This window comes from Misgurnus anguillicaudatus, chromosome 14, assembly GCF_027580225.2.
Source record: "Misgurnus anguillicaudatus chromosome 14, ASM2758022v2, whole genome shotgun sequence".
In the NCBI taxonomy this organism is placed as follows: Eukaryota; Metazoa; Chordata; class Actinopteri; order Cypriniformes; family Cobitidae; genus Misgurnus; species Misgurnus anguillicaudatus.
The window spans coordinates 2,856,844-2,871,709 of record NC_073350.2 but is presented as its reverse complement, the minus strand read 5'-3'; the positions used below and the strand labels follow the sequence as shown (position 1 = coordinate 2,871,709).

Here is a 14,866-nt window from a genome sequence, read left to right as displayed (position 1 = left end):
TACCTACAAGTACGTACTGTAGAGGTACTCTGTTGTTACAAATAGGTACGCTGTAAATTCGGTTTAATTACGCGGTACTTTGCGGGTCGTAAAATAAAGTGTTACCTAATAATAACAGCAGCAATAATATATATAATAATAACACTACTACTAATATAGGCTATATAATATAATTACGTATTATAGGTATTAGAACTAGACATATGCTAATTTACTCTAATGATCTACTGAACTAGGCTATGTATAATTTACTCTAATAATCTACTAAACTAAGTGTAATATAATATATAATACAGGCTATGATATATAACGATAACTATACTAGAAACTCACTACAACCTCGCCACTACTCGCTACAACCAACACTTTAACATCAATGCAAACGTACTGCAAAACCCACAAGAGGCGCGAGCTTCGAACCGTAAGCGGAACTCAGAATGAAGCAATGACGTATTCAACAGAAAACGAGGCCTCGTTTGTCATCGTCACGTGATTTTCACAGAAACGATACAAGCCTCGAATCGGGGCTTCATCTGGAACGCCCCTTTTTGCTCGACACAAGCTCCGGAGCCTCGCTTCAGATGTCCCATCACTAGTTAAGTGTGTTTTAGGTCTAGTCTTGTTTAGGTTTATCTCCCTCTGTCTAGTATCTTGTTTGTTATTTTGCCCCCTCGTGGGCTTTATTTTCTGTTTGTTTGAATAAAGAGTTTGTGTGCATCTCCACCACCGTCTGCACTTGGGTTCCTCTTGTAAATCCCTAACATAACTCACATGTAAAATCATTAAATAATTCCATAAATGTTTCTTAGTTTAAAAAAGCTTTTTATTTTATTAACTTTTTGTTATTGCACTTTAATTGTAAAGATGTTCCTACAATTAAAAATAACTAGTTTGAGATTTATATTCCCTTGTCGTTTTTTAACTATACTAAAATCCTCCACCTCTCCTCGCTGTAAAAAAAGTAACTTTTACTCTTTAACTTTACTCAATGATTTAGTTTTTACTTTTACTTGAGTAGATTTTTAGACCAGTAACTTTACTTTTACTTAAGTCAAATATTATTAAAGTAACTTTACTTTTACTTGAGTACAATATTTTAGTACTTTTTCACCTCTGCTCTGGGCAGATCCAATAGTTTTAAACTTTAACAGAGGACCCTCCTTAACGGAAGTAACGCTTTGCAATGACCAGACTCTCTGTACAAATGAAATTAATGTACGAGAATCTGGTTGCACCAGGCTAATGTTAAACACTCAATCAAAACATATTAGCTTCTTGTTCACTTGTTCACTGTCTGCTCCAATAGAAAATAAAAATCAGTGACACACACTAATAAATTACATATATCTGGTTAAACCAAATTCAATTTTTTGGGGGGGGATTTTGTTTTGTTTGATGCTGATCCAGTCTATGTAAACTTCTGCATATTTATAATTTCACTACCTGTTATCCTCATTTTATTCAAATAGTGCCTGGATTGTGCAAATAATGATTTTGAAGCAGCAACTGGCTACTACAGTTAGCTCATGGATATGCACATTAAAGTGAAACTTGTGGACACACTGAAAGAGGGAGATATTTTTTTCAGAGTGGTAGATTTAAAAAGCTGTAAGAGACTCCGCCAACAGAGACCTTCAACAAGTCCATGCATGAGAGGTGCACTTTACTTTTAATAACCGTCACGACTAGTGATGTTAAAAGTGTTGATACTGCAGTAACAAGATAATACTAAAATCAAAAGAACTATAATGATGATTCACACGTGAACTAAATGCACATATGAAAAATCTCTGAGATACTAATGTATAGAAGTTAGTTTGTTGTAATGTAAATCAGATATCATGGATGTTTAATTTTTTTGTGTTTTGAAATTATTGCTTTATCCTTTTTTAAAGGCAAGTTAAAGGTTTGTGACTCTTTAAACAAAACCTGCTCACTTAGAATATATTAGTTCTGTCACTTAGATACTCTGGTACTTGTATGTAAGGATGTAAAGTACAACATGACTCAGAATCCCAGATAGCAAGCAACTATTAAAACAATGTTAAAAATAAAAATCACGTTTGCACTCTCTATTAAAGGTAGGGTAACACATTTTGAAAAATGCTAACGGTAGCCGCCTAGCAATGAAATCCCGATCCCACCCTCAAGTCAAATCGCCATTCAAAGTCACGCCTCTTTCAAAACACATGAACACGCACAGATCAGACGGTCACATTTCATGTCTCATTCAGCAGTGAGAAAACTTTGCAGTACAAAGTCGAATAACACTTCCAAAATAACCAAACAACCGGTTTACATCAGAATTAGTTTAAGCACACGTTCGGTTGTGTAGACATAGTAACTATATCGTTACGCTAATCCGTAAACTAACACAAATTTCATAAGCAACACAATGTTTCATCAAAGTAGAATATCTGAATCCATCTCAATACAAACATATCGCGTACCTACCTTACCAAAATAAACAGTGGAACGACTCTTTCAGACCCTTTGCCTCCTGCAGCTGTTTCATCTCGTGGTAAAGCAGTAAAGTTACCGATGTTAATTTTTGTTTTTTGCTCTTGCTGATCCAGGCAGTTTTTGCTGTTGTTGTTATAAAAGATGTCTTTCGTTGTGTGCCTCCTGTGTTGGTTGTCAATTCAGCAGAAAAGTTTGCTGTTCTCACTGTTTACAGGCAGGAGGTGAGCGCACGTGAACGCGCCGATGACGTATGGTGTCTGCGTGGACTCGCTGCGCGGTTGGCATTCAAATTATTCTTACGTATGAGGGACAAAAATGGAAACGTCCGTTCGGACCGAAATCTATGATTTGTTGAAAATTTTTTGGTCCTACGCCTTTCACAGATGACATAAATTTCTACAAATACATTTAAACAACTTAACACAGTGATTGCTATCAGGATGTGAGGAAACTTTAACCAGCATAACAAAAAATGTTTCAGGATCAAATCTGTTACCCTACCTTTAATATTAACATTTCAATAAACCATCATTATGGTGATCAGTGTCTGCTTTAGTTGGCACTTGACTCTTGACATTCACTAAGTGAAATCTTTCTTTTTTCAGTGTTTGTTGGGTGTTTACTGTAAGTTAAAACACATGTGCATTGGAAAAGAATTTGATTTAAAGTTAAGTTGAAATTAGTTGCTTTTTATGAAGACATCAAGATGAGATGAAATTAGGCTACTTTACATGATGAGGTTGATCCTTTTGTGTGTTATAATAGTTTCAGATATTGCTATATCAATGAAAATTCTACTGCACCTGATATAAGGCTTATTCGCAAACACCGGAAGTCGCTAACCGCGGCCATATTGTTGACATGACATCTGTCCTGCCCCTAGCCGCACGTAGATTTGAGTCGAGGGGAGCAGTAGCCTAATGGCTTCATCTCGTCTGTATTAAGAGAAGATGAGCGTGATTATTGTGGAACCATATCAAATAGACCCAAAAGCCTTAAGTAAAGATCCGTCCTTATTGCCAGCCTTAACTTATCCGGATATTTATAACTATATCGTTCATACAGTATCCGCAATCATCATACAAGCACTGAAGGGCCGTTCACATTATAATGATAACTATAACGATAACTATATCATCTTCCACATCACCAAACAATACATGTATGCTAATTCGCTGTCGGCACTCGCGCAAATCACTTGCCTTTAATATTGCTTGTAATAAAAACTTTTGCAGATGTCCTCAACACGCTGCGTTTCGCTTAACTCTTAACAGTGAATCTAATAGTTTGTGTAATCTCTTAACAGTTAGTTAATGTAATAGATTAAAAAGCATTACGTAGTCAATTTTCACAGCAACTGGAGGTAATCTAATGTTATAGACCTCAGCAATGAGCTTCACTGTCATTTTAATTGCTCGTGCACTTGAAGTTCAAATAGATTTTAATGCTATCAATGGTTTATCAGGTGGGAAAAATCGATCAGAAGGTGATCCCAATGATGTCGTTCATTGTATCTGTATCGTTATAGTTTTGGTGTGAGCTCCGCTATTCTGTTTAATATAAAACGATTTTCAAAACTATATTTTTTATAGTATCGTTATAATGTGAACGGCCCTTAAATCCCTACCTAGTATCAATGCCAGACCTATTATTATGTTCATATAGTTATTAATACTAATTTAATAACTCTCAATTTATGGCAGCTTATTTGAAAGAGCAGTTTCAGCCACTGCTTACAGCTAACCATATGTGATCAAATTATGGGGACAGACTTTGCTGTGAGGCATCCCTAACGTTACCTGTGGTAAAATGATGGGGACAGACTTTGCTGTTGGGAGTCTCTCCTTCGCTGGTTTAACTCCTCTGTCTCCTTCCTTTCATGTTTTCTGACAGTCGGTATCACATAAAAACTAATTCCAGGGTTTGCTGTTGTTAGAACAGCCGTGTATTACACCACACACCATCGCGCGGTTTTAAAAAAAAATTACACCGATAATACCATGCATAATACCCACGCTGCCTCGCTTGTCAATTGACAGACTGACAGTTCTATGTCAACAATACGGCCGCCGCGAACATTGATGACGTAGATCGAATAACCCCTATACTGTCCGAGTTCTTCATACGATGCTCAATGTCAAACAGTTCTAACCTTCAGGTGAGCAAGATTCCAGTAATAATCGTTATCACTTTACTCCTCTAACCTGTTGCTTCCATTTAAGTGCTTTTGGGCAATTTCTCTATAGTTTGGATGTGATCAGTAATGATCTTCTCATCATCCTCCTCCCACCAGACAAATCCTGCTCTCGTTCCTGCGGGCCTCTTCATTCAAAACACCCAAAGCCTCAATACACTGATTAAAGTGAGAGGATATTACCAGGATGAGCCTCTGCGCTTCTGTCCTTCTCTCATCTGTCTTCATTTCAGTCTAATACTGACCCGCTCCAGGCTGAACATTAACATTACAATTAGTCGGGCTTCCTCTTGCCTCTGTATCTCTCTTACACCCAAACAAATCTCAGCAATATCAATGCAGGTGTCTTATTCCATGAGGATGAGATCTGCTTGCTTTCTTGCTTTCTCAGACTCCCGTGGTTCACCAGTATACCTCGCGTGACGGTCACCTCCTATTGACCACTGATCCAGAAAGCTGACATCATTGCAAGTCGAATTTGGCTGTGTATGCAGTTTGTCAGTGACGTGCAGGGACACGGCAATTGGCATTCTATACTTTTACCCCCTGCTCAAATCACAGAGCCAATTTACAGGACCGAAAGGGAGACAGAATGCGTACTGTTGCTCCACAACCCATTCTCACTCCCCAAGGCGTCAAAATCTGAAGCATGTTCAAACGCCTTCAGCGTCAGTATGAAGACGTGAAGGGTGCCCCTATGCGTCACTATATCGACGAAATGGGAACTCCGTTGCTTTCATGCTAATCCCTCAGCGTCGGATATAGACGAAAGGGAATCCCGGAAGGTGATGCCGTCACGTTATGCGACGATCGGCAGGATCATGCTTCTGGACGGTAACTACTCAATTTTTGTTCCAAATTTTTTACCATTGTCACTTGGGGTTGGGGTTAGAACGACTTTCTGTTATATAAAATTACATCTTAACCCAAACCCAACTCTTACCCTAACCCCAAGCGACAATGGTTTAAAAATCAGAAGACAAAAAGTATAAACCAATACAGACATCCTAACCCGAACCCGAACTCTAACCCCAACCCCAAGCGACAATGGTTTAAAAATCACGACAGTAATGTGGTGGCAAAGTTGAGTGCTGCCTCACATAGAGTCAGTGCAGGCATGTGCCGAAATCTGCAGGGAGCTGTAAACACGTCAAGCGTGAAACGAAAAGGAAGGACACAGAGTATGTCAAGGGGCACTTAATTTAAAGTCAGAAGACACTGATTTGGAGGACCACCAGACCAGAGCAATCTTGGAAGCCGAGAGGACATCTAGTTTTTGAAGCGTCTGACAGCTGAGATGTACTGTGGACATGTGAAAGCTAAGTTTAAAGTGAGTTTTATGTGATGCTTTAAAAACATAATGATGGATAGAGCAGGACCATGCCTGGGAGGAAGAATTTGCCATTAGCAGAGTCGGCCAGAGAGAAATTCAGAAATGGGAAAGCTGTCATAAAGCGCATAAATATTTTGGTTCCTTTTTGTGCAAGACGATCATTTCCCTATGTCTTTTGTTGTCAGGCCTCGGCTCAACAGGCATATATTATTACTTGTCAGAACATCAAAATATATTTTCTGCTCATTTCGCTTTCATCAATACATTTAGGTACACATGGCCATGCAAAAGAACTGAAAACAATTTCCAGGTTGTCTATCATTTCTGCAATTTTAAACTTTTGATCTCTGCTGTTTTGAACTTTTGAAATTGTGAATAATTGAAGGTGCACGCAGCTCCGAGCAAATAGCAGATGCTCTGCCTCAGCTTTTGAATAATGGTTCTTGAAGAGTCATTTAGTGAATTGAGCTTAGATTAGTGTGGGGACTCTATTCCATTACCTCCCCATGGCTAATTTCATAAGCAAAGACATCCAGCGCTGGTCTCTAGAGCTTTTTATGACACATGGCTTCACCTGTGAGCAATGGGCTTCTATTTTAAACTGTTTATTCCATTAGCACAATTGGTTTAGCTGTTACAGTCTTGACAGTTGTGGATTTGGAGAGTTGTTAGCTCTTTGAAATCTTCTGCGACTTTAAACGTCTTATTAAACTTGTTTTGTAAGTTCGTTACTTAATTGAGCTTCAACTCTGTCTTCGCCAGCGGGGAGGTTGAATGTAGGGAAAATCCTCAATATGTCTAAATGGCATTATGTTGGAAAGCATCATCGTCCAGCGTCTTCAGAAAAACAAACCGTTTTTCGCACCAAATGGCTTCTGTTAAAATGAAGCCGTCTCTGTTCAACTTTGCTCTTCGCATGTCACTGTGGAGCATCTGCCAGGTGATAGACTCTTAAGAATTGATTCTCACTTTGAATAGGACAAAAGCAATTAGGACTGATTTCAGCCACCACTGAGATATTTCCTTTGTTTCCCATCTGTTTTCACATACTGTTATGTGAAATGTGTCATATCTAAAAGATACGCTGGTTAGATCTTCTTTGCTCTACACAAAAAGTCATGGCAATGACGAAGCCAATACAAATGTTTGCATTTTTTAAATAAAATAATTCACTAACCAAAAATTATGGCACAAGCACCATTTGAGTAGAATTATTATTGATCCTAAAATGAAATGACTAAAAGAACCTACACTCTAAAAAAATAGCAATACACACTAAAATACACTCTTAATAGTACTAAAAGCTGTTCACTGGAGTGTAATCACAAGGGAACACCGTGTAGCACCTGTGTAGCACCTATGTAGAACTAAGTGGTGCTATAGTCATGCTATAAAACCACTTACACTTTTAAACATAAAGGTGCTTGAAAGGTTCTTCACAGGGATGCCATAGAAGAACCATTTTTGGTTCCTCAAAGAACCATATAGAGTTATAGAATTCTAAAGTTGTTCACAAGCTTTTTATTCCGCAGACCACTCTACCTATGTTTTCTTTTAAAAACTCACTCGCACCTCCCATCCATAATGTACAGCTGAGCTGACTGTGCATACAAGCTATATAGCCTATTGCAACATAGTAGAGTTTAGATTCTCTGCTAGGGTCGTTATTTTCTGCTACTATCCTCTGGCCGGGCCGGACCGTTGATTAAGCATATTTTTTATCATTACTTTATTAGCCTCATTGGGTGGGGAGAAAACTATGCCATATAATCATAAATATTATATATAGACTATATTTAGGCAAAAGTGACAAATGTGTCCAAAAATTACACAAATTACAAAATGATTTGTATAAGTTACAAAATGCAACGCGAGTCATGTGCGGACAGTGGCGGTTCTACATGGAGGCCAAGGGTGGCCCGTACCTCTGTAGACAAGTCCCTGGCCACCCCTGTGGCCACCCCGTGCTGACCAAATAAAAAAGTATACATTTATTTTGATTTTACACGCGAGCGCCAAAAGCGGAACTAATCTGACGCATAACGTTCTAAACGGGCAAATTAGAGCGGCGCCCCCAATCACTGTAGCCGGCTGCGGGTGCTGCTCGGTTTCGATGTTGAGAATGGCTGTGTCCCAATTCAAAGGCTGCGACCTTCCAAGGACGTATTTTAAGACCGATTGCGTCACAGCAGCACGACTTGAGGCTGGTAAGGACGTCCCAATTCAAAGAATGCTTAGAATGAAGCCTCAAAATGCGTCCTCATTTCTCCGTGATGTTAAGGATAGAACGAATGGATCCTTAACAGCCGAGGATATCCCAAGATTCATTGCGCGCCTGCAACGGCTGCATATAACGGCTGGATATTCTACAATAAACAATTAAAACCTTCATTAAATAAAAGTTTGTATTTATCAAAAAAAAGTTTGTCACTGTTTTAGTATTATAAGTTATGTTTTGTGTTAATATTTTTATTTTTATGATGCATATATTTCTAAAGTTGATTAATTTAATATACTTTTGAATAGTTTAATCTACATCAATGTGTCATATTTTCTAAACTAAATTAATATTTTTCTGATTTCATATTTATTTTAATAAGTCAGAAACGTTTCCGCTATGTCCTGCTGACAGGCGCGTGCAGCAGGTGACGTCAATTATGGGTCGTCCGAAGGTTAGACCGTCTCATTTCAGTTTCAAGGCTGCCACCTTGAAAGACCGAGTGCTCATCTTTAAGGTCCCATGCTTATAAGGTCGCAGCCCTTGAATTGGGACACAGCTAGTGTGTATGCAGGTTTGGGCACTGTAAGGACTCTAGCTCACTTGACATTGGGACACTGTTCACTTGTTCTCCTGTGACGTGGCTGCTTAAGCGCGGTGATCATTCACAACTGTTACTCATCAATAACCGGAAAAACCAACATCTCGCTAACTTTTTAAAGTTTACACATTTTAAAAAGCGCTGTAATTATGCTCTTACATATACGTGCATAAAATTGGAGGAATATAATTAAATGTGTCATATGAAAATGTTTACAATTTAAAATAATATTATTTTAAATACTGATTAGATTGTGGTCCCTAACTGTCTAGCAATGTGTGTTTATATGTAAACTAAAACAAACGTTTGCCTTTATAAAAGTTTGCATTTCATAAAGTTTATTGAGTAGGCTTGCATGATTTTCGGTTGGGGGGCTTTAGAAAAAAGCCCAGCTCCCCTTTGCACCTGCACTCACTCTTGTATTAAATAAAGATTTATATGATGTAAAGTAAAATAAAGTTTACGGGGCAGTTTCCCGGAAAGGGATTAGACTAGTCCTAGACTAAAATAAATGTAAGAGCTGTCCAAACTGAAAACAACTTGCAATGCCATATCTTAAAATACACCAGTGCTCTTTGTTTTGCTTCAAAATGCACACAAGTAATGTATTTAGTAAGGCATGTTTATTAAAACTATTTATATTTCCTAATTAAACTAAGGCCTAGTCCTGTCTTAAACTAATTCCTGTAACCGCCCCTATAATCTTTAAATATAATTTCTTGCCGTTTTTTTATGTGCCCTTCTGGTAAAACACTGGACCCTCCTTGGCCCCCCTAGTGAAATTTGTCTAGAACCGCCAATGTGTGCGGAGTCTCCTCTGGCACCCATCACGCACCGGGTCTGCTGTTCTGTATGGTGTAGCTTAAGTGTAACATGGAGTTTGAAGATTTAAAGAAAAAAAGAAAAACAGGAGAATTAACTTTAAGCAAGTTCGGAGGAAATTCGGAGGAATGGAACCAGTTATACATTCTCACTAGTGCCAGTAGCCTACGCCGCCTTTGTTTTCCTTTGCTTAAGTTTTTAATATTTACCAATTCTAACATGGAAACTTTATTAACATTACTCGAGTTAAGGAAATTAGTGGGCCTTTCAATTCACAGGTTTCATTTCATTCTATTTTTTAAACGTAAATGTAATATTTTTGTCTTAAGTTTTGTTTCAGTTTGCCATGCCTCCTGCACAGCGATGTGATATTTTTCGACTTTAAAATTCAAACATCATATCCTAAACTGTTGGAATATATTCCATATGTATTAATTTGGATTTATAGATGTTTAACATTAAAATCGATGTATGGGAATAATTTATATTAATTTTTTAAATACCCACCAGTCTTAAATGCGCATGTTCCTTATTGTAGCCTACATCGAGGCTTTACAATTTAGTTCCTTTCATGTGGTCTTAATAATTTTATTAAATATTTTTTACTTTAAATGTTTACTTTAAATGTTATGTTACATTTACATGTGCGTTAAACACCGCGAAACAATTTGGCTATATTTTTAAACAGTTTTTGAAAAGACTACCTTTTTCTGATATGCAGGATAAGGAGTCATTTGGAGAAATAATGCTATAGTCCTCGGGACTTTTGGGCTATGTGATTGAAAAAAATAAAAAATTCTCTTCTGAGACATGAGACATTGCGAAGCTGATAGATAGGATACAGATAGCCTAGTAATTCGTTCTATGTGACTGTGAGTGTGCGTGCTTGTGTGTTATGCTTATACGTATACGCAGCTTATCAGCTGAATCGCAATCACGTCGTCAAAACAAATCTGATTGGATAATACACACTGAAATAAATTAAATCATTTTAAAATGACTAAATTAATAATTCTCTCTTCATCACACAGCCCAAACATGACATACAAAATGTCTTGGAACAGTAACAAACAACAATCAGAGATATACGCTATCATTTTATGGTCATTGCAGTTTTAAATCTTTGCCACCAGGGGGTGCTGCAGGTGCACCCATGGAAATATGAGAAAATACACGGTTGCTGTTACTACAGAACACGTGCATGGACATACCGCATCATAGGTAGGGAGAGAGCTCTGACACAGACTCACACCAGAACGGGTATGTGTGGTAAACACTAATGCTAACCTTTTGTTAGGTCACTCATGATGAACTCGATCAGCTGTCCTCTCTGTCAGTAACATCCGTGACCGTTAACGTTTACGCGCAAAACAAAGTACGCGGAGTTAAAATACTTTTCACTGTTACTTGAGAGAGGTGCGCTGGCAGCGCACGTCACGTGAGAAAGGGGAGGAGGCAGGCGCTGTTGAGGCGCTGCAAGCAACGAGAGAGAGAGAGGGAGGAGGGAGGCGCGCTGAGCACTCGCTACAATGAACGTTTTAAATAGTAAAATTAAAATGTAAATGGGAATCATGAAAAATCTATTTGTGGCGGCCAGTGTTGATTCTGTGGAGATAAACCAATGTATGGGAAACACTGCATTTAGTCAAAGATTATTGAAGGAGCATTTCACCTGTAGAAACATTAATCTTTATTGAAAGTGTGTCATATTTGTTGTCAAAATGTAACATATATTTCGAATTTGGTGCCTATTTGACCGAGAAAAGGGGTGTTTGTAGTCTCACCCACTCAACAAAGATATTCGACTTCCTTCTTTCAATGATGCAAAATGATGTTTTTTACATCATTGAAAGAAGGAAGTGCAACACTGAAATCTGTATTTCTCCTGTCTCTGCGGCAACTGAGGAAATTATGCACGACCATTCAAAAACATGACTGGGGTTCTAACTATACAAAGTTTAAAGCAACACTATGTAGTTTTTTACCTTTAAATAATGTCTCTATAATTATTTCAGTGATAGAACAACTTTTAACTGGACAAATTGTACTGTTGCTGCAACCCGAGCAGCCTCCTAGCTGCTACAAGCACACTCTGAAAGTGGTGGTGGAGGGTAGGAAACACAGCCCCGCCCCTCCCCCTGCCTGCAGAAGAGTGTCTGATGTTCTTCAGATGTAAAAGGTGCTTTAAAGAACCATTTAGACAAAAAAGGTTCTTCTATGGCATCGAAAATCACTTTTATTTTTAGGAGTGTATGGTTTTACATAGCTGTATATTGAACTGGTGGTATAGATTCTGAGCCAGTAAACCACTTTTAGTGCTATTTAGCAACATTTCTTTGTATGTGTAATATATATCTCTACAGTGGATAGTTGGATCAGGTGTATTACATTATGGAAACAGTTCAAATGTCTTCCAGCAATTAGCCCATATTTACTTACCCTCACGTGATCCTAAGTGTATGTGATTTTCTTCTTTCAACCAAACACAGTCAAAGTTATTTTAAAGAGATAGTTCACCCAAAAATGAAAATTCTGTCAACATTTACTCAACCTCATGTTGCTTTAAACCTGTATACAGTTGTGCTCCTGCAATTGTGCTCCTACTTCCTGCTTGATTGCAAATATATTCCTGTCTCTTTTCAGTTTTATAATGGAATTGGCTAGTGCCCCATTTATAAATCTCCAAAAAGCACATCTATCCATCAAACACTAATCCATACTTTTAATAAATGTCTTCCAAGAAAAAGCAATGGCGTTTTTAAATATTGAGTCAGTACAGCCTTCCATCTGACCTCAACACTCTCATGAACATGCATACGTCTGCATTTATACAGACGACCAGGTCCAGGGTCACATATTTGAATGTGAATTGCTGATATGTATGTTTCCATGGATACACAACTTATTAAGTAAATTATGTGAGTTTAGGTAAACTTCGCCTTTAAGGAGGTGTGCTATGATAGGTGTAATCCAGAACCACGAATGAAGAATCTCCTTTATACATAAAAACTGCAAGAATTCCAAACTACTTCTAAAAACTAGCTAATATTTAAATATACTCGTAATGCCTGATTTTAGGATTTTATTTTTTCCACATATTTTTGTTTGTTGATATATGTTGATTTATATAATTAAAGTACTGGGGCCTCATTTATAAAGGGTGCATACGCACAAAACGGGGCTGAAACCATGCGCATGTCACTTCCCACGCAAAGGTTGTGATCAATACAAAAAACTTGGCTGGAGAGTAAGGGGAATTGGCGACAATGATGGTGAGGTAGTGAACTAAAATCAGTTTGAAGAAATTATAACAAAATCAACATGAATAAACATTTGTTTGCCAATTACACTAAAAAAAATTTCCTCACACATGCAAGTTTGTTAGATCAAAGGAAATTACTATTTTTTTTATAAAATTAATAATTTTTCCATGTCTGCTCTTTGTAGAGCTGAGGAGAACGCTTGTGCTGCTGAAGAAGAGCGTGTATCAGACGCGTGAACTGAAGGAGCAGAAAACACATATTAATTTTAATTTAGTGATACCTCTAATTTATGCTGTGATTTTGGCAAGGTGTATAATATCATTGCTGTAAAAATATATAAATGCTGCGGTGACCACCGTGTGTAATGCTGCGTGATTGCAATGCTGGAGGATTACAACAACGGCTAGCGTTTATTGGATCGGAGCATTTAGCTTACAAAAGAACAATTGGATGCCAGCTTTATTAATATGCGGGCAGCATTCATGAAGTGATTTGCATTGACTATTTATGGTTAAAAGTGGGCGTGTATATTGCGGCATAAGATGCAGAATCATGTAGGCACACTTTCAGGTGATCTGTGATTTATAAAAGGAACATTGCTTGCTGGTGTGCGTATGCATGGTTTTATAAATCTGAATATTTTTTGTTGTACGCTATTTTTGGCTTTTGTGCATAGACTTTTAGTAAGGATCCTACACACAGTTTTATAAATGAGGCTCCTGGTCTGTTACTGTTACATTTTTATCTTTTTGCACACTTAATTTTCATATACTTTAATTATATGCAATTTCAGTCTGGGAAAAATAGATGAATAAAAGAATAAATATTATATTTAAAGGACTTTTGTTGACAAAAAAAATTCATACAGTTTTTCTCACAATTCCTTTATAGATATCTGAAGGCCCATCTATCTCTGACTCATGTACACACGATCTTTAATTGAACAATGTAAAAAATAATTCCACCCAAAAGAGCCTCCCGCTCTTACCACCTTCCCGATGTTTCTCTGGCTTGGCATGGATGAATGGGATAACTGATTGGATCCTGGTAGATAATTCATTACACTCCGCACCAGCCGTCTGATTCTGGTCCCTCTTTGCCCACACAGAAAGCCCGTTTGGCCCGGATAAGAATAGCTAAGATGGGCAGCTCCAACGCCTACCTGCAGAGCAAACGCAACGGACTTATCAACCAGCTGTTGGATCTGACGGTAAGTGGAACTTAGAAAAAATCCTTCACTTGCGCAACCGGTTTCCATCCAGTCCTGCACTAATATTTGACAAGACAATTAAAATATTTTGAGACCATTTTTTGAGCTTCTCCTCTAACAGTTTCATTATGGATATCTACAGTAGTAAATTAATCATATCACAATGTATTTCTCCCTAGTGGGTCTTTTAACAATACTGCAATTCTGTTGATAGATCAAGGTGCATTGATGTCAAAACTAGTGTTATTCTTGTTAAGATAAAGTTGTGAGGTTTTTGGGGTGGGGTGGTGTAGTGGTTAAGCCTAGACATCGGCCTAGTTTCTTATCTGAATCCAATATGATGCGATTCAAAGTTTTTGACAATTGTTGTTTTTCCTCGCTTTGGATAAAAGCATTGCTAAAGGACTAAATGCATGGACATGTGTCAGACCACGTACTATCTCACAAAAGTGATTACACCCCTCACATTTCAGCAACATTAGTATATGTTCTTCTATAGGAGACAATACTATAGAAATTTAACTGGGATATATTTTAGGGGTAATCAATGTGCTACTTGTATAGCAGTGCATATTTACTGTCCTCTGAAAATAATTTAACATAGTTGACATTAAAAGTGAGTCTACCCTAGGTGATAATAGATATAAACAGTATGTTGTTTAGCCATGCAAAGCCACATGTCCTATTCATCATGTTAATATTTTTATCTGCTTGACAGGACCATACAAATATGTCTTGTATTAGAGCCGTCAAAATTTGGTG

General features: G+C 37.7%; 1 protein-coding gene across 4 annotated transcripts in view; it reads left to right on the top strand.

Annotated features, from left to right (window-relative positions):
• The window catches only part of LOC129428223 (A-type voltage-gated potassium channel KCND3), a 263,984-nt gene that overhangs the window by 237,207 nt on the left and 11,911 nt on the right, over positions 1–14,866 (top strand). For all 4 annotated transcript variants that reach the window (XM_055185194.2, XM_055185196.2, XM_055185193.2 and 1 more), the window contains exon 4: positions 14,003–14,104. In XM_055185194.2, coding sequence (XP_055041169.1) covers positions 14,003–14,104 — 102 coding nt within the window. The remainder of the gene's footprint in view (positions 1–14,002; positions 14,105–14,866) is intronic.